The sequence below is a fragment of the Xyrauchen texanus genome, chromosome 24 (genome assembly GCF_025860055.1).
Source record: "Xyrauchen texanus isolate HMW12.3.18 chromosome 24, RBS_HiC_50CHRs, whole genome shotgun sequence".
NCBI classification, from domain to species: Eukaryota; Metazoa; Chordata; class Actinopteri; order Cypriniformes; family Catostomidae; genus Xyrauchen; species Xyrauchen texanus.
The window spans coordinates 10,239,440-10,259,755 of NC_068299.1; the positions used below are offsets into that span (position 1 = coordinate 10,239,440).

Sequence of the window (20,316 nt, forward strand, 5' to 3'; positions counted from 1 at the left end):
CATCATTTTTACATTTGTAAAAAAACATCGTTTATATGTTTTTTAAGCGATTTGATTTATGGGGACACTAGAAATGTCCTCATAAACCACATTTATAGCATAATACCCTTGTAATTACCAGTTTGTAACCTAAAAAAGTCCTTGTAACCCCCCCACCCCCACACAAATATAAAGTGGCCCCAAAATGTATGTTTTTGGTTTTATGCATACAAATAGGGCCTATTTGGATACCTAAGACAATAGTGTATGTGTGAATGCAGTTGCATTAATTACAATATAAAAAACATTATATTTACAAAAGAGGAAAACATAAGCAAATCATCTTGAGACAGTGGTACGAAAATTGCTTGTTTTATGATTTAAAGGAAAAGTTCAGACAGAAATTAAAATTCTCTCATAATTGTCTCCACCTCACGCAATCCCAGATGTGTACGAATTTCTTTCTTCTGCTGAACACAAACGAAGAATTTTAGAAGAATACAACAGCTCTGTTGGTCTATAAAATGCAAGTAAATGGTGACCAGAACTTTGAAGCTCCAAAAAGCACATAAAGGCAGCATAAAAATAATCTGTAAGACTCCAGTGGTGAAATCCATGTCTTCAGAAGCATTATGATAGTTGTGGGTGAGAAATAGATAAATATAAATTGTCCTCCCTGCCCTGTAGGTGCCGATATGCACAAAGAATACAAATCGCCAAAACACACAAAGAATAATGTTAAAGTGGAAGTGTTGTTTGATACTACAAAATAAAATCTTATATATTGATCTGTTTCTCACCCACACTTCTCATATCACTTCTTAAGATGGTGATTCAACCACTGGAGTCGTACGGATTACGTTTATGTTTTTTGGAGCTTCAAATCTTCTACAATTCTTTGTGTTCTGCAGAAGTCATATACATCTGAAATGGCATGAGGGTGAGTAAATGATGGGTGAACTATTCCTTTAATACCTGATAAACTTCTTTTTATAATTATTATAATATTTTGTGTGCATGTGCTCTCGCTTTGGGTTGATATTTTGCTAATGCAGTGACATTCATACATTAGTTAATGTCCAAAAACGTTTTGGGGCCACTCAACATCTGTCACAAAGTGAAGTGAAATTAGCAAGACAAAAGATAAAACTTAAGATAAAATATTTGCATTTAGGCTCATTAAGGCATGGTGACTATGGTCACATACCTGGCAAATCACAGCATTAGAACAAAGCAGCTTTAAACTGTTTATTAACAGTCCTGATTCACACTCAAATCTCAAATCCAGAATTATCCCAAAAATCGTACACACGCACACGGTAAGCAATAGAGTTGTAAATTGCACACATTCACACTTTAGTACTTTTGCTGTGGGTAGCCGAGCAGAATATATCGCAACACACTTCAATTATAGAGGGCAAGTCAGGAGTCAGTAGAGGGTCAGGTGTCATGAGTGTAAAGTAGTGGGATTTGCGTCACAAACACACAAAAGAGTGTTTTAGTGAATGAAAATATCAGATGTAAAAAGGGTACAAATAAACTGCAAGACAGAGATACATCTCAAATTGACACCTTAACTTGATACAAAACATAATACACCATCTAAAATCAATAACATATGTGGCATGAAACTTCAATGAACTATGTTCTAAACAAATGTCAGCACATTTCCTTAAGTGTCAAACAGCAATAAATCTGGTCACTGCACTCAGGTTCATTTTCATCCAACAAAATATCCTCAGTAAAAACACATACGTTAATACATTTAGACCTTATTCACGCAAGCGCCATCTTTGATTTTTAATGGGAATAACAATGAGGCTGTGAAGGATAGACTTACAGTCTCTTCAACGTGATGTACTGCAGTTTAAAGTGTTTTGGAACATTCTGCGGACAAAACATTGATAAAATATCTGTCCAAGAACATTCAGTATACAAAAAACTCCAGACAACATGAGCTGTGGAAAAGGAGATGTGATCTAGGAGCTTTATACCATTCGTGCCATTGAAGAGACTGTTAGTCTATCCCTCACAGTCTCATTGTCTTTCCCATTAAAAATCAAAGATGGCGATAACGTGAATAAGGTCTATACACGGGTGTTAATTCAGGCATTTTCTAAACTGAAAAAAAGAACAAAAATTGCAAAAAGAATTAGGCTGAACTCCAAGTGGAAGAAAAACCTTAAAACAATAGCAAATTGAACATTCTGGCTTAATATAACAGGCATTCAAAAAGTTTGAATAGTAAAATATATACAAAGTAAAGCGCAAAACTTTTCAAATTCCCAAAAGCCTAATTTACAACTAAAATGGAGATCCACAGTGAGGTTGATATCTTAGTTATTTACTCTTATTTACTTATTTTTGTATGGGTAATATTACAGCTGTGACTCGTGATATTCCTTAATGTAAGTCAAAATATTTTTGTCACACACACACACACACACACTAGAGATAGTGCATAGCAAGGAGTGTAATCATAAAAACTTGACAACTGTGAAAGAGAAAACACACAAACCAGTAGCAAGAAACCGAGAGAAGCAAAACCACACCAGTCTTTAAGTCAAAGGTGACTGAATATTTGGGAAGGGAGCTAAGACATCACATATGACATCAAGAAGCTCAGTGAGTGCTGTCATGGCAATACATGTGGGTGTTGCCATGGCGATGTGGTTGGAGTGGTGGTTTGTGCACAGTGAGATAGAGGCAGTTCCTCTCCTGTCCTCTAGGTATCCTCCTCTGGCACATCCACACCTCTTCTCCTGAGAGCATCAGCACTGCCCACTCGTCGCCACTCTTCAGCCTTTCCTCCGTACTCATCTTCATCATCCTCTTCCTCTCCGTCTGCTTCCTGCTCATCCTCTGACTGCTGCAGGAGACGCGCCTGTCCTGCAGGCTGTTTTTCTACAAAAACAAACACACAATGACTGTTACAACAATTTCATTGCACGAGTATCATAAATGAACCTTTGGTCAGACAGGGAGGCTCGAAATTACATAAATACTCAAACTTACTGTGGTAATAATCTGGTGTAAACCGGCGAGATGGGAACACAAAATCTGCAGTGAAAACCAGTACCTGACAAAGAAAATACCAACATGAGATCAATGCCAAAAAGACAGCATTGTACTGTTTCAAAACACAGACAGGTTGCTACCTTCCAAGGCAGCATCCTATCTAAAATTAAATCTCATACTTGACAAATTTGAAATGCTCTACATGCAACCCTCGCATGAAACTCAAATTACAATTGATTTCAGTTGAGTTTGATGTTAGCATGTTGCTAAGCTAACAACATACAGGTAGGAATTTTGGGTTTTCATGAGCTGTATGCCAAAATCATCAGTATTAAAACAATAAAGGACCTGAAATATTTCAGTTGGTGTGCAATGAATCTAAAATATATGAAAGTTTCATTTTTATCATTACATTATGGAAAATAATGAACTTTTTCACAATATGCTAATTTTTTGAGAAGGACTTGTACATAACAGACTAATAGGAACAAAAACATAAAAACACAAATATTGGATATATTTTAGTCTTTTTTTAATTATATTTAATTCATTAAGTGTTCTCTGTGAAGAATACATGAGATGCTGCCTGAATTTGGCCTAAAAGAATTGGAGTTTTCCTATACAGTTGTGAAACTAGCACATGAAGTAAAATCAGTTAGTTATGGAACTAAATCCAATCAAATCAAATTCCAAGCGTCATTTTTCCAACAGGGACCAAAAGCAGGAACTTTAAGTAAGTAATGCATAACCCGTTCAACCATTTGGAGCAGCTTCGGAAGCGTGCCTATGAATCATGTTTAAAATGCTGTCCAGGAAGGTTATGGAACAGAACTTTTATGTTTGTGTGCACACTCACCAATCCAAGGGTCAATCCTGAGCAAAGTGTTGCAAGAGCAAAAATTCCATATGAGCCCCACACTGGGATGCCCAGCTGCTCTGTTAAGTAATTATGGCAATGCTGAAACATACAGTAATAGATCATTGAGTTACTACAGTATATGAATAAATCACTTAGCAGATAATAAATTACATATTTAGGGCGTTTTTGCTCATTTAATATTCCCACAATGTTATTGAATGACTATGGATAATGACCAGCTGACTGTACATCGTCCCTTACATATTACATCTTTTTTTTGTAACTTGACACCATGTCTGCTGGTCACCACTAGTTTTATAAATTAATTTGTAATAATAAATTGCAAAAAGATGTATTAAATATTAAAAACATAACTTGTGAAGTTAATTAATTTAATAAATTATTACACATGAATTGTAAAAATGTACATAAATGACAAGAACAAAGAAACACTTAGGACAGAGTGCATTCTGTTAAAAGAATAGTTCACCCAAAATTGAAGAAGCTCTAGTTTACTCACACTCATGCCATCCCAGATGTGTTTGACTTACTTACTTCTGCAGAACACAAATTAAGATTTTTAGAAAAGCATCTCCGCTCTATTGGCCATTCGGTGAATGGTGGCCAGAACTTTGAAACTCAAAAAAGCATATAAAAGCATAAAAGTAAACCATAAGAGTCCAGTGGTTGAAATATCTTCAGTAAATTATATGATAGGTGTGGGTGAGATTAATATTTATGTTCTTTTGTACTATAAATGTCCACTTTCACAAGCCCTTTTAAGAGCTCTCTTCTCTCCCAAGAAAGAGTTCTTCTTTTGTTTTTGGTGATTTCTATTCGTTGCGCATATCGCCACCTACTGGGCAGGGAGGAGAATATAAGAGAAAAAGGAATATCATTTTGTATCTGATTCTCACCCACAGTGAGGCTCACTTTTTACGACTAAAAAAAATTCTACAGCACACCACTATCCCACATAGGCTAACCATTGTCAATATTTTTCCTTTTCAAGAACTTGTCCAAGTTTTCTGTCCGTATTAGTAGTGTTGTGTAATGTTTGAAATTCGGCTACACAAAAAAACCAAGTCATATATAGTGCTTGCGTTAGACTTTCTTATCGTTTGTCATAATCTATTATTACCCGTCATTTTAATTTTCATATTTTTATGATAAGACATTTAATAGCTTTTATTTTCATTCACATTTTCATTTTTAATCATGAACTTACAGGATGAGCATATAGCAGAATATGCATATATGTATTTATTTATGAAGAGAAGAGATGAACAGAGACACTACACAAAGCAGATTCATGTTTTTTTTTTCCCCAGCAGTGAAAGCAGAGGCCACTAAAACACGACATATGAACAACGCAATATTACAAAAAACAAATACGATTAAAATTTTAACAAAACACGTAAAAATGAACTGAACAGAACTCAATCAAAAACTCAAACCTTCCTCCTGGTCCGCATCGACTTAAACTGGGTGCTCGCCTGTGCATAATAAAACGCATCAAGGGAGACTGAAGCTGAGGCAATTGTCATTAGATTTAGTGTCTTTGCCTCTAATAGACGACTTCTCGTGGCAGTTTTAATTTGGTTCTGGTGGCTGAACCCAACGTCAAGTGCTGCATCGCCCTCCACATGACAAGAGTCACAGAGAGTCACCAGATGGGGCGATTTTACGAGTTTGCTACATAAAAAAGCGAGAGGTGTGCACAATAAACATTGAAAACATGTATTTGGAAGAGAGAAAAAAAGCTTGCAGTTACTTTGATAGCAGAAAGTAATAAAATGACACATTTATGTTTAGGTCTAAGCGTTTTCTTGTTAAATAAGTTCAATAACTGGGGTCTCTGAAATTCATAAACGATAAGGTAGTATTTAATTAAAATAAATTATGAGACATTCAATGACTCTTCACAAATCTGGACTGTTTTTAAACATTTCTTGTTGCTTAGTACTCTCACAGACATTATTGGTGAAGCAAAAACGTGTGTGTGAAAAACACTTTGGTGTAAAGTGACGTCACTTCATAGACCTCAAATGTATTCTGCAGCGCTGACGTGAATCCTGTGAAAGACCCTTAACGTGTATAAATATCAGTCACTTTAGCACATTAATCATCGCTCTTCTCAATCACAAAAGTGAACGAGTATGGTTTCAAAACTGATAATTTCTCTGAAAGGTGAGGAGTTTGGATCCCTGAAATTATTATATTTATTCATGCATTTATTTATTTGGTGGAATTTTATAATTTTACATGGCATACCTGACAATCTTTCACAACACTGGCTTAAAACATGGATTTTACCATTGGAGTTGTATGAATTGCTTTTATGCTGCCTTTATGTGCTTTTTGGAGCTTCAAAGTTCTGGCCAACTTTCACTTGCATAGAATGGACAAACAAAGCAGAGACATTCATCTAAAAATGTTCATTTGAGTTCAGCAAAGAAAGAAAGACATACTCGTCTGGGAAGGCAAGAAGGTGAGTAAATGATTAAAGTGAATGAAATTTAACAGAACTGTCTCATGTGCAGCAGTTATTAACAGACATACTCACCCGAATGAACATGGATAACTTAAAGAGGGCCGACATCACGTTCATTCTGAAAAAAGAAATAACTCTGTCAGTAACAGAAAACGTATTACATTAAATCAGATAAAACTCAATTCCAATACATAATGTTAATTATAATGGCTATAGGCTAACCCCAAAAAGAAAACATTATACATTTCTTAAATAATAATAACAATAAAAACATTAATCATTAATTATTTGTCCCCAAAGGAAGGTTTTGTCAGATTTATCTAACTTCCAGAGACAAATTTGACCCCAAACCACAGCCAAGTAAACACAGATGCAGTATGTTCTCACAGGAAGGATGAAGGGCCAAACCAGGAAGAGACCGGCTCTATGCTCTGCCATTTCTTCTCATCAATGAAGCTCAGGAACTCATTTTTAGATCGGACTCCTTGATACTGCCGAAATACACCGTCTTTACAGCTGCAATGCACACACACATTGACTTTTTCTTTCTTGTCCCATGCATAAAGTGAAAGCAGAAGGTTAAATGCAAGATCTGTGCTTGAATGGAATGAAACTTACTGGTAGATAGTTGGCAGAGCTGTGATGATAAACCTCCCACTCAAACCTGCAGCACAGAGAGAAAAAGAAAAGAGTGAGATACACAGAAGACCAGCAATCAAGTGAGCAGAGAAACAGACATGTGTGCGCACACATACATTTATAGCAGCAGAGGAAGGGACGAGGCAGGTAATGGCATACCTGGCTGCTCTGTGACATCCACTTTGGCAATATTCACCCCCAAATCTTCACTCCATTCTGCAAACTCATTCCACACGGGCTGGAGCTGTTGGCAGGCTGGGCACCATGGAGCAAAACTGCAGCAGACAGGCAAACCATTTAATCCAATAACACAGAGAGAACATCCCCGCCAGAGGACACACACAGTCATTGAGACTAATTTGTTTTCTATTGGATATATTTAATTACAATCCCATTGTACGATCAGCACTAGTTGCAGGGGAGACGTCTGATTTTTTTTCTTTTTTCTTTCTTTTAAATTATTTATAGCACAGGGTGTACTAACTTCCTCTAACCAGAGCGTATCACACGGACACTGCAGTGAGGAATAATCTAATGATCTGTGGTTAGATATTGATTTAGATTCATATAATACATATATCATATATATATATAATCATAATGTACATCCAGACACAACACTTTTGCACTACTCAAACGTTTCACTCACAACTCGATCATCCATTCCCCTGTCAGGATGTCCTCCCAGTTTCCATCTGTGATAACCCTTAAATTGCCCGGTTTGGCCGATGAGGGCTGTAACATCACACATGCGGAGATAAGTGCAGAAAACAAACACACGCCGGCTGTCATCTCTCTGCGTGTGTATGCGCACGCCATGTTTCAGCATACACTGCTGCTTCCCTTCCGCTTCCGCCTCCACTCTGTACCGCGTGACGCTGCCGGGGAGGTGCAGAGTCAATGTCGTCATCGCGCATACTAATTCGCTCAAATACTCTCGTTTTTCACATCAATCTTAAAAAAGGTCAATTTTATGTAATTAATCTGATCTTGTTACTAGCCAAGTTCCACATTCATAAATCAAAATATCAAAATGCTAAACCTCTTTTTCTTGTTTTTCTGAAAAAACTTGAAAATACCTCACTTCAATTAAATTCAATTTGAGCTACTTTGAACATGCAAACAAATCCCTTGTACTTATCTGAAATGTAATACAAAAGAACACAAGGTGGCGCTATAAGTTCTGTTTTGCTCGTGAGGGCCACCGTACAACGGCAGTTTGACTGCACGAGCGTCTTGGAGCGTGAATTTGAGAATCCATCGAGGGAATGTAAACGTCACGATGATGATAGTTGGAGAGCTAAGGTAATTTGAAAAACAAAAGTATGACATAGAGTTTACAATAAAACGATATTTAATAAGAGGATGAGTTTTTATAAATAATTTGTAAGTGATATTGACTAATGAGATGTCTGACTACGATAACCAAGTCAGGGGTTTTCATACTTTTAATGCCGACCCCCTAAATTCTATGATCCTCTTGCGAGGGACCCCTCCCTAAAATATATTTGCAGCTTTGTTTTTTCATATAGAATTATTTATACTGTGTGATAACAATATTAAGGGTGATATTATAAAGACAACATGTTGTTTGCAAAATTAAATAATTTCCTTTTATATTCTCATTGTACTGAAGCCAAAATAAACAATTTAAATATTATTTGGAATAATAGTTTGTGTTAAAGGAATATTCTGCGTTAAATAGAAGTTGCTCAATCGACAGCATTTGTGGCATAATGTTGATTACCATAAAAATACATTCTGATCGTCCCTCATTTTCTTAAAAAAAGAAAAGAAAAAGAAAATAGAGCTGACAGTGATGCACTTGCAATGTAAGTGAACGGAGGCAATCCGTAAAATACTCACCGTTTCAAAAGTCGTAAACTATGTAACTTTGTGCTCTCTAGCGACATCTGTGGTTGAAACTTAAAATTGCTGGCAACTTGCGAAGAACACTAAATGTGAGTCGTGTTTCGGCACTGCTGTTCTGGTGGATGAATCTCATGATTTGAGCTTACCTGAAAATCGCCTGTTTGTGATCGTGACTTGAAAATATTAAGTGCCACAGCCATAACGTGCTATCTTCATGTTGATATAATGTTATATGATTAAACATTTTAAACTGAAATATTACTTGCTTTTATGAAGATAAACAACACTTATATTCACATGATTTTAATGAATGAATTTTACACTTATAGAGCTTTTCTGACACGACTCAAAGCGTTTTTACATAGAGAATAGGCTAGGGTTGCACCAGCTGTGTGTAAGTTCTCATGTAAATTGGGATGTAAAGTTCACACTAAGGGCTTAGTAACTAATAGTTATTTTCTAACTAAGTCAGTGCTTAATTTGATTGCACCACTCCGTAAGTCGCATAATATGATGTTTACCAGTATTGATCCTATAAACAGCCTTCAAATTTGTATAAAGTAAAAAAAAAATCTTGAATTTCAATTTGATCTTGTTACAGTGATGTTCAAACCTTGTTTGCTTGTGTAACTGTCAGGTGTAGTAAATTATATCCCCATTAAATTCCAATATGTAGATTTGAGGTGTGAGGGGTGAAAAATAAATTCTAATACAACAGGCTGGAAAATAGACATTTATTCATTTTATTCATATATATCCTATATATATATTTTGAATGTGTTGAAACTACACCGGGCGACATACCCTGAAAACTTCACTGTTAGATCAGTTTCATGCTGAAGAGACACTTAAAAGTATGTTTTTTTTTCTCTGTCTTGTAAATGTAAATGAGTCTTCTGTAAATATTTAGTTTATACGTACAGTTACGTCCTTCCTAAGTTTAATGATGCAACACTCAAATATTAAGTAGTGCGTAAATTGTGACTTCGTTCCCATTTACGCCACAACCAAGCTAAGTTGTAACTTATGTATAGATGGTGCAACTGGACCCAGGGGACTCACCTCAATCACAATCTGTATATTTTAATATAATTTTTTTAAAGTTTTATCCACTATTGATGTTTGTATTGTAATACACGTATCAATTTAAGAGGTAATAGTTTTGATATGGCTGATACGTGTTCAATGGATGACTTATTTATTTTTATATTATATTGTACAGCCTCAGTTGATAATGCAACTGAACCATAATAATGCAATATTATGTCTATGCAAGACACACAATAACAATGTAAACTAAAAACATAAAACAAGGATTCATTAATGACGTGAATAAAATATACTTTTTTAAACATGAAAATAATATGCTTAAAATGCAATATGACAGTTACAAGAAGTCAATTTCAGAAGTCATAAATATTAGTAAACTTGTCACATAGCTTCCAGAAACAACGTAGATACATCATGATCAATTAACACACGAGTAATGTTCAATTTATAAAAGCATGACAAGCGATATAAGCTTCAACAACCCTACCAGACAACATATCTAAGCATTATAGCAGGTAAACAACTTTGCCAAACGGATAACAGATAAGCATCCATCCAAATTGCGGTCCTGAACTGTGTGAGTGTGACTGAACTGTAGTTTCTTTCTTCTTTTTAAAGGCTACTCGCAAACTAAAACAGTGCATTATCCCCATCTACTGTCTACATTGGAACGAGACAGCCAGCTCTTCTTTCCTATGTTTACGGACATGACGTAATGACGCAAATGGTGTCACACCAAATCGGACCTGACAGCTCAAAATACAAATAATTTTTATAGGCTTAGTGAGTCGTGGTGCAGCTTTAACATGATTTTAGTGTGATAAAATGGCTTGCTAACTTTTTCTGTGTAAAGTTATATCCGATTTTACATCTCTGTTGCCGTGATGATGGAACGACCCCTAAAATGACTGTAAAAATGACGATTTAAACAACTTTACAGCTCAAATAATACATTAGTTTTAACAGAAGAATTAAAGTGCTTTTATAAAATTATTAGCTTCACATTTCTGCCTTTAAACCCTCCAAAAAGTGCCTCACTGTAAATAAATGTTTGTGGTAATCAACTATATTTAGTCACAAATGCTGTCGATTGAGCTTAACTTGTATTGATCCTAGAATATTCCTTTAAATTGACAGTGTATTTTTTCGTTCCCACTATTAGAGTAATTTTTGGTGCATATGCCTGAAGAACAACAAATAAAGTACTATTTACTGTAAATTGAAATCAATTTGTAAATTGCATTTCACAGATAAACAAAAAAAAGTTCCAAAGCAGCTTTATAGAGAATTCCTTAACAACCCAGAGTGTGCAAGATAAAGGGAAACACAAGTACAAACTATTCTGGGCTGTGATTCCCAAAAGCATCGTAAATGAAGTTGATCGTAGAGACAATTGGCACCAATGGTTTCTACAGTCTACAGTACTTAGGCTTATGATGATTCTGGGAAATGCAGCCCTTGATAGTATGCAAATTTGCAAGTAAGGATAGACAAACACTTAGAAATACATAACAATTTTATTTTGAAAATTGAATTGGCTTTATATCTTACTGTAAATAATCATTCTAATTAGTCCTTAGAATGAAAATAAAACAGTAATAATGTCAAATACTTAAAATGTTAACCCTTTTATAACCCTTTTTTGTAGTAAATGTTCTGCGGACCCCATAGTATTACTGCATTTAGTTATTTTGTAAATTTTTCTGCAGGTTATTTTTTTATCACAAACGATACATGATCCAGATACATCCAAATACATACATACAAATTTATGAAAGACAGAGAAATTGTAATGTACAATATGAAGAGGTTGTACTGGGTGACATACAAGACCTTTATTTTATATACCAAATGTGCTATTTGTTTATTTAACAGACTTTTTCTATATAAGGCAACTTTAGTACAGTATGTTTGCCACAGGTTCTGTGCTAGAACAAACCGGGGGTGAATATCTTACTCCGGATGACACAGGCCCGTCGCCAAGGACGGGCATTAGGGGCAGTGCCCCCAAGATGACATTCTTGTTCACTCTGCAGTCTCAAATCTAATTTGGGTGGTCCTGTGTAACAATTCTGTGTGGAAAGCGGTTTAAAGAGTCATCATCAACTTCTTCGACTAACATCAACAGAGTGTGAATCAGAGTGGAGACATTGTTGAGGTGTTAGGAAGAGGGAATGGGCTCTACAAGCAGGCATTGTTATTGACAGAGCAGCAGTTTTTATTGTTGTTTCATGGTTATTGCTGTTTTATTATTGTGTTGTTGGAATTAAGGAGCTTTTGATGTGCCGATACATGTTTATGTAGTGTTTAAGCTTATATGCTACATAAATGCAAATGCCTTTGGTGAGATTTATTAATCTATTGCAATTGTTATAGGCTGAACTATTTTGTTTGGTGTTTTGGTGTTATGAGATGTTTTATTATAAAACATGGTATATTTTGATTATAACTACTGACTGGGTTGTCTTGTATTTTGGTGTGGATATTGTTTTGGTCTTTCTCTGTGTCTCATATCATAAAAAGTATCCCCCACCCCTATACGTTCTGGTGACTGCCCTGGGGGGGACAATAGTGATGGGGAAAAAGCAACAACCCTGTAAATAAATCACTTACTGTAAGACTCATAGGAATTTTGGCCTGCCAGTCCAGTGTGTGTGTGTGTGTGTGTGTGTGTGTGTGTGTGTGTGTGTGTGTGTGTGTGGGATTGACAAAACAATAATGAATAGAATTTGCTTAAAGAAAAAAACACAATCACATAGACATGCACAGATTGCGCACACATACAGAAGCACACTCACACCCTCATAGGATGTTGTTATTACTCACTCTGTGCTGACACTAAATTAGTGCTAATGGCTGCAGTGATGTGATAATTGCTGTGTGACAGTGAATTTGTTAAAATGTAAATTGAATGTTTTTGTGCGTTTGATGTAATTATCTAAATGTATTTATTGAGGAATGGGTTAGGATTGTGTATAAGAAGGTTAGGGGAATTAGGAAGGGGTTAGGATTGGGTAGGGGTCAGTTTAGGCAAATGTTTGATTAGATAACAAAGCCTTTGTTTTAGGTATGAAACTGTGTGGTGTAACAGGTGGCCGATCACGACTCAAATCACTGACAATAACTGACTTTGAAGTTGTTTAAACAAAATAGCATTAAAGCATTTTTTTTATTCAGTGTGATGATTGTCTGTTCTGAGCATATTAAGCAATATAATGCTGTCAGTTAGTTAATCTTTTATAGCTGATTATTTTGCATAGAAGGTAACTCCAGCAACACTTTTGATGGGAAGATTTTATTTAAACCAAACCAATGTGTCACAGCACGAAGGCCCAACAAATGAAGTAAACATTTTTAAATCACACAACTGCAAAATATGATCAATGAATAAACAAGAAAATGTGTCATCCACCAATAAGAGCACACAATTCCAATCCCAACAAAACACTACAGCAACGTGTATTTTAAATGTACAGTCAGTATTTAATGGCTTGTATATCTGTCTAGAGGAGCCTGAGGAGGTTAGTAAACTGATTTGAGAGAGCGGAGATCAGGAAACTCAAACCTGTATACACAAATACATTTTTATTTAATTAATACAAATCTCTCTGTCTGATTTTCAACCAACATTTTATCCGGTTATAGCCATTTTTGGAGTGCTACGCACTTTAATTTCTCACTGACGTCTGTGCACACACGCATACACATATCACAGGATGCATGTGGGAGGAGAGAAAATGCCGGAGACAGCATGAATAGGAGTAGGTGTATTGATAAATCCACTTTTTCATCTATTTTTTTTTCACATCCTCTCATCCTCTCTCTGAAACATGCTTTTACCTGTTATGCAAGGCACAGCCTACTCTTAGCATCACAAAAAGAGCATGTCCATTTTCAGACTTGCCAAACGACTCAAACTCCTGCAAACCTATGCAAATAGTCATGCGTACTCGTAAAAACATTATATGAGAATGTGTTTTTTCAGCAGTATATTGAATCATAGCATTTATATATGTAATTGTGGATGATGAACAGCTTGTGCATATAGACAGAAGAAAAATTATCTCGATGCAAATCCACACACAAACACAGTCTGTCTGCATCTGCCTGATTTATTCCTCCTCTGACTGTCAATCTTTAGAGCCTCGGGATGCCAACTAAAATGTGTGTAATCTAGGGACACAGTCCAAGCCAATTTATGGTTCAATTTTTGGAGTTGAAACTCCCTCTGCCTAAAGATTTTAAGTCTCTATAATCTTTCAAAAGATCCAGCATCACTTCCTTCACCAGTGCCAGATGGACAGACTAAAGCTAAGAGTCAAACAGTTTTAGAGCTGCTCTTCATTTATAGTTTAAAAAATATATATTCATTAGATTTTTTTGTATAGTTTCTCCTGATTGTTCTGTAGTTTTTGGAATTACATTTGTTTGTATTTTAATATTTAGTACCATGCTGTTCCTTACAGATTTGAATTTGTATTTTTCTCACTGTGGTGCTTCAAACTCTTGATTGGAATGGACTGACTATGTGATGTCACAAAAGCTGTTTCACCGATACGATTCTCTGTCCTGAGTATGGTTACCTTACTGTGCTGAAAACATTGTAATCATACCACACTGAACCATGCTGAAGTGGAAAATGCTACTGGTACATTTACTAACCATGCTCAGAACTGTTTGGCTCCGGTGGTGGAAAAGAAGCTATTATATGTCAGATGAAACATGTTCCATAATGCTAGTGTGTTGTGGGTGGTTGCTAGGGCGTTGCTTTGTGGTTGCTTAGACTTTATGAGCTTTATTAGTACATTGCTATTTCGTTGCTAGGGTGTTCTTAGTCCCGCTTTGCCAGACCTTTGAATAAAAAGACAAAAGATCTTAACTCTATTGTGCAAAAAACTGGCTAAGAACACTTACTTGGACAGAAGGAACCATCACATGTAAAGTGATCAGTCACTGCTGATTTGGTCATTATTTGCGGAGAGGGCAGGTTTATCTGAGATGTATTATACCAAAATAAAACACTGGTGTAGCAGTCTCTGCAAGCAATTGCACAGAAAACACATGGAAAAATAGCAGAAAATGTGTAGAGTCTAAGTACGGCACAGAAAACCTCAGTAAAGACTATTTCACAGAAACAGAAAACAAAGCACAATATAAATGGATACTCGTATACATTTTACTTGCTATTAAACTTTGACAAATTCAGTGATTATTATTTTATCCTCAAACCCACTCGTATTAACTCAGAACCTTGGGAACACAACTCTGTTTCCATGTGGACTGATAAAACACATGGAATATCCTTCAAGCTAGCCAATCAGATTATGACTTACTAACGTGAGAAAGTGTTTTCCAGTTACATTTAGTCATTGGACAATGGATGGCCTGTGGGCTTGCATCAGAGGCTGAGACTAACCAGTTGTCTGCTTTTATTTCACAGAACAACCTACTCGGCAGACATCAGTCAGGCTTAAAAAAGGACATTCAACAGAGACTGCCCTCTTGTCAGAAGTTGAAACCCTGCGACTGGCGAGCGCTAACTCCAAATCATCTGTCCTCATCCTCCTTGACTTGTCTGCTGCTTTCGAGTTTTGAAACAGTGAACCACCAGATTCTCCTGCACACTCTCTTTGACCTGGGCATCACAGGAACTGCTTGGATGGTTTGAGTTATATCTCACAGGCAGATACTTCAAGGTCACCTGGAGAGGAGCGGTGTCTATGAAGTTAAATCAGTAGCAAAACTGGAGAGCTTGCATATTTGGATTTGTACAACTTGTACAATAAATATTTCTACTCATAATTTGAAACTTACACTTACATCACCGATGTGAAAACTTAGTTGAAAATTAGCCTGCTTTGTTCATTGATGTCTGTTCTAATACATTTGACAAAGTTTAAGAGCAATTTTAATGGCTTCACAGGGTAACATGATTACCTATGATAACATGGGACATTGGTTTGAGTGGCAACTGGTGATTACACTTGTCAGAGCAGGAAATCGCAAGTGGAATTATTTTTTATGCAAAATTAAAGCATCATTGGCTGAAATGTCTCTATAATTTTGTTTGTTGGACGATACCAACAAACAAAAAACCCCTGAACAGACAACCCACAAAACACATTAACAAAATTGAGGGCAGTCCAAGGGGCACAGAGGGAAATGAGACAGTCCATGGGGTCAATGGCCAGTTTCAAGGCAAGGTCAGGGGGAACATAGCGGACAGGCGGGTGGTCGGGAGATCTAGGGGGCAGCCAAAGGGCAGAGACTGGGTCAGGGGGTCTGGAAGGCGACTGGAGGACAGGGACTGGGTCCGGGGGTCTGGAAGGTGACCACCGGACAGGAATAGGGTCCGGAGGCCAGGGAAGAGGCCACAGGACAGGAAGGGGGTCAGGAAGTCCGGGCTGAGCCGTGAAAGGCGGTGCCGTCAGAGGCGGCACTGTAGGCGGCTCTGGAGGTGGGGTTCTGGAAGGCTCTAGAGGTGGAGCCGAAGGAGGCTTTAGGGGTGAAGGCCTGGAAGGCTCTGGAGGTGGAGCCAAAGGAGGCTTTAGGAGCGAAGGCCTGGAAGGCTCTGGAGGTGGAGCCAAGGGAGGCTTAAGGGGGGTAGGTCTGGAAGGCTCTGGAGGTGGAGGCCTGGAAGGCTCTGGAGGTGGAGCCGAAGGGGGCTTTAGGGGCAAAGGCCTGGAAGGCTCAGGAGGTGGAGCCAATGACGGTGGCGCCGTGGGAGGCTCTAGCGAGGTAGGCCTGGAAGGCTCTGGAGGTGGAGCCAAGGGAGGTGGCGCCGTGGGAGGTCCCCGAGGCGACGACCTGGCAGGCTCTGTAGTCTCGGGGGGTAGAGCCGTAGGAGGCCCGAGAGGCAGAGCCGTAGGAGGCTCGGGAGGCGGAGCCGTAGGAGGCTCGAGTGGCAGAGTCCTGGAAGGCTCGAGAGGCTTGGGGGGCGGAGCCCTGAGAGGCTCGAGAGGAGGAGGAGCCCTGAGAGACTCGAGAGACGAAGCCGTGAGAGGCTTGAGGGGTGGATCCATGAAAGACTCGAGGGGCGGAGCCCTGAGAGGCTCGAGGGGAGGAGGAACCCTGAGAGGCTCGAGGGGAGGAGGAGCCCTGAGAGGCTCGAGGGGAGGAGGAGCCCTGAAAGACTCGAGAGGGGAAGCCCTGAGAGGCTTGAGAGGGGGAGGAGCCCTGAGAGACTCGAGAGGCGAAGCCGTGAGAGGCTTGAGGGGTGGAGCCATGAAAGACTCGAGGGACGGAGCCCTGAGAGGCTCGAGGGGAGGAGGAGCCCTGAAAGACTCGAGAGGGAGGGCCGCGAGGCTCTGAGGGGCGAGCAGAGGCTGGCAGAGCCGTGGAAGATTCTGAGGGCAAAGCAGAGGCTGGCAGAGCCGTGGAAGACTCTGAGGGCGGAGCAGAGCCCGGCAGAGCCGTGGAAGACTCTGAGGGCGGAGCAGAGCTCGGCAGAGCCGTGGAAGACTCTGAGGGCGGAGTAGAGGTCTGCAGAGTCGTGGAAGACTCTGAGGGCGGAGTAGAGCCCGGCAGAGTCGTGGAAGACTCTGAGGGAACCTCTGTGGTCTTGAGCACAAGACGAGACTGGGGAGAAGGGGCCCTCTTCCTTCTCTGACGTCTTCGGCCAACAGGGGATGTGGCCATGGGGACGGTCGAGGCTACAGGCGCTGGCTCTGGGGCGGTCGAGGCTACAGGCGCTGGCTCGCTGACGGTGGCAGACATGGGCGCTGGCTCGTTGCCCATGGCAGGCATGGGCGCTGGCTCGTTGGCCGTGGCGGGCATGGGCGCTGGCTCGTTGGCCGTGGCGGGCATGGGCGCTGGCTCGTTGGCCGTGGCAGGCATGGGCGTTGACTCGCTGGCCATGCCAGGCTTCAAGGCTGGGGCCGTGACAGGCCTCGGGAATGGGGCTGTGTCGGGCTTCGGGACTGGGGCCGTGACAGGCTTCGGGACTGGGGCCGTGACAGGCTTCGGGACTGGGGCCGTGTCAGGCTTCGGGACTAGGGCCGTGTCAGGCTTCGGGACTAGGGCCATGTAAAGCTTCGGGGCTAGGGCCGTGACAGGCTTCAGGGCTAGGGCCGTGTCAGGCTTCGGGGCTAGGGCCGTGTAAGGCTTCGGGACTAGGGCCGTGTCAGGCTTCGGGACTAGGGCCGTGTCAGGCTTCGGGACGGGGGCCGTGTAAGGCTTCGAGACGGGGGCCGTGGTATGGAACGCTGGTTCAGTTTCTGCCTCCCCCACAGTAAACGAGGAACCAGCGTACAGTAGGGCGAGGTCAATAAACTGAGCCAGGTTGAGAGAGCAGCGACCACCAGGCATGAATGATGAGGCTGGCTCATTCAGTCCAAATTGAAAAATGTCTTTCAGAGCTACCTCATCAAAATTCACCTGGTTGGCCAGGGCACAAAAATCCATAACATAAGCCTCCAAGGGTTGACTCCCCTGACGCAAAACCAAGAGTTGGGCCGCTGGGTCCATAATGTTAAGGGCACGGCTATTCGTTCTGCAACCGCTGCCCTGCATAACCAACTCTTGGTAAGCGCCCGAAGAGCCGTCAAACCTCTCAGGTGGTTGAAGGCTCACGGCGCTCAGAAATGCGTTGGGAGCATAAACGGGCTCAGGGACAGACACAGGTAGAACAGGGTGACAAAAATCAAAAATCGCACGTACCTGCTGTCCCTGGGCGGTGAGCGCGCGATCATGACTCCCAACGGTAGATCCTGTCGCAGAGTGCGCTGAAAACATCCGCTCTAGTGAGCTGCGTAAATCCTCAGCGCGGGGCATTGTGACTGTCTTCGGTAAGGGTTGGTTATTTTGTAACCCGCACACACACACACACAAGATGAGACAGTCAAAATGTCGGAGGAAACTGCTTTTATTAATAGCAGTGCAGGCAAAAGTACAAACAGGGTAAATCCAGAGAAGAGTTGTCGAGGGAAGCGTAGGGTCAAAAGCCGGGGAATCAAAGTGGAGTAAAGGGGCGAATCCGGGAGAGAGTGGTCAACGAGAGTGGGGGGGTCGAAGCCGGGAAACAGGATCAGAGTAACTAGATGGGACTAGTGGGGAGCAAAAGACAGGGGAACAAGGGGAGCTGGCAAGCTAAGAGGAGGACAAGAGGAGTTCAAAACTAGACGAGACTAGCGGGGGCAAAGACACGGGAAACTAAATACAATAACCAACCCGAGTGAGACGAAAGGGTTGTGATATATATAGGGGCGAGTGCAGGTGTAACCAATGATAGGTGATGAGACGAGTACAGGTGAAACTAATGATCTAGTGATTGGGGACGAGTGCGGGTGAAACTAATACTGGTGATAGGATGGCGGGCATGCGAGCCCGAGGATGGAGACCTGCTAACGAGCGTGCGAGCTCGAGGGGGCGGAATGAGCGTGGAAGCTCGAGGGGGCGGAGCGAGGGAGCGGGGTTCGTGACAAAGAGTCAAATTTTTGTCGAATACCAAATTATTGATGAATGCCCATCCCTAATATATACAATATAAATATATATATATATATATATATATAAAATGTTTAAGTAATTCAAGCATTCTTAAAAAATTCGATAGTTTATTTTTAATTGCTGGCTGTCAGATTAAGTTACAATTTTGATTGATTTATTATTTTTTTTAAATAATTATTTGTCTGTGTATGTGTGTTTTACAAAATTGTTTTCATTATATCTGTTACAAATACATCAAAATCTGCGCCAAAGCTATAAATGCATTTTGTCTTTCCTGAATTTGAACCCTGGTCTGTACTGCCAGCAGGATTAACCACTAGACCAGCATCCAAGCTATATTTCATAAATCACTTTGTTGATTTTCAGGTTAATCAATTCATTATTCATTATAAACAAATATTGACACATATCAGCCTATGATGCTTTAATGTTGCAAATAAAATAATTCCACTTGCGATTTACTGCTCTGACAAGTGTTATCACCAGTTCCCATTCAAACCAATGTCCCACATTAACATTGGAAACCAGATGTTACCCTGTGTAACATTTAAAATCACTCTTAAACTTTGACAAATTTATTAGAACAGACATCAGTGAAACAAAGCAGGTTAACGATACCAGCATTTTTTATAACGTTTTTTCTGTGCTCCTTGTCAACTCACATTGAACTAATCTGCTGAAAAGGCAAGTCAAATTATTCAAATGCACGCACACATCCCCAGTTGATCCATAACACTGGCTCTGCTTTTTTCATCTTGGTTCAACTACGCTAACATCACCCAGGACAGCATGGAACCTGGGAGTGATAGTGGATGACCAGCTTAGCTTCACTGCCAACATCTCGTCAACCACCCGGTCTTGCAGGTTTGCACTTTACAACGTAAGTAAAATCAGATCTTTCCTTTCTGAATATGCTACACAGCTCCCAATCCAAGCTCTGGTCATATCAAGACTGGAC

At 39.9% G+C, this 20,316-nt stretch overlaps 1 protein-coding gene across 1 annotated transcript; it reads right to left on the reverse strand.

Moving 5' to 3' along the window:
- Positions 1-1,218: 1,218 nt before the first annotated feature.
- Positions 1,219-7,838, reverse strand: tmx1 (thioredoxin-related transmembrane protein 1). Its single transcript, XM_052090410.1, has 8 exons — positions 7,639-7,838; positions 7,149-7,264; positions 6,969-7,014; positions 6,738-6,866; positions 6,423-6,468; positions 3,854-3,955; positions 2,995-3,058; positions 1,219-2,883 (listed from the first exon to the last, which is right to left on the reverse strand). The coding sequence occupies exons 1-8, from the start codon at positions 7,806-7,808 to the stop codon at positions 2,705-2,707; spliced, it is 852 nt and encodes a 283-aa protein (XP_051946370.1). The 5' UTR covers positions 7,809-7,838; the 3' UTR covers positions 1,219-2,704.
- Between the last annotated feature and the right edge of the window lie 12,478 nt (positions 7,839-20,316).

What these genes read in the sequence shown, in the direction of transcription:
- tmx1 (XM_052090410.1), bottom strand. Translation starts at nt 7,808, where the DNA reads ATGGCGTGCGCATACACACGCAGAGAGATGACAGCCGGCGTGTGTTTG. An exon ending in GGGGAATGGATGATCGAGTT is followed by an intron (nt 7,265 to 7,638) that starts GTGAGTGAAACG and finishes TGTCTGCTGCAG; the next exon opens with TTTTGCTCCATGGTGCCCAG. An exon ending in TACACCAGATTATTACCACA is followed by an intron (nt 2,884 to 2,994) that starts GTAAGTTTGAGT and finishes TTGTTTTTGTAG; the next exon opens with AAAAACAGCCTGCAGGACAG.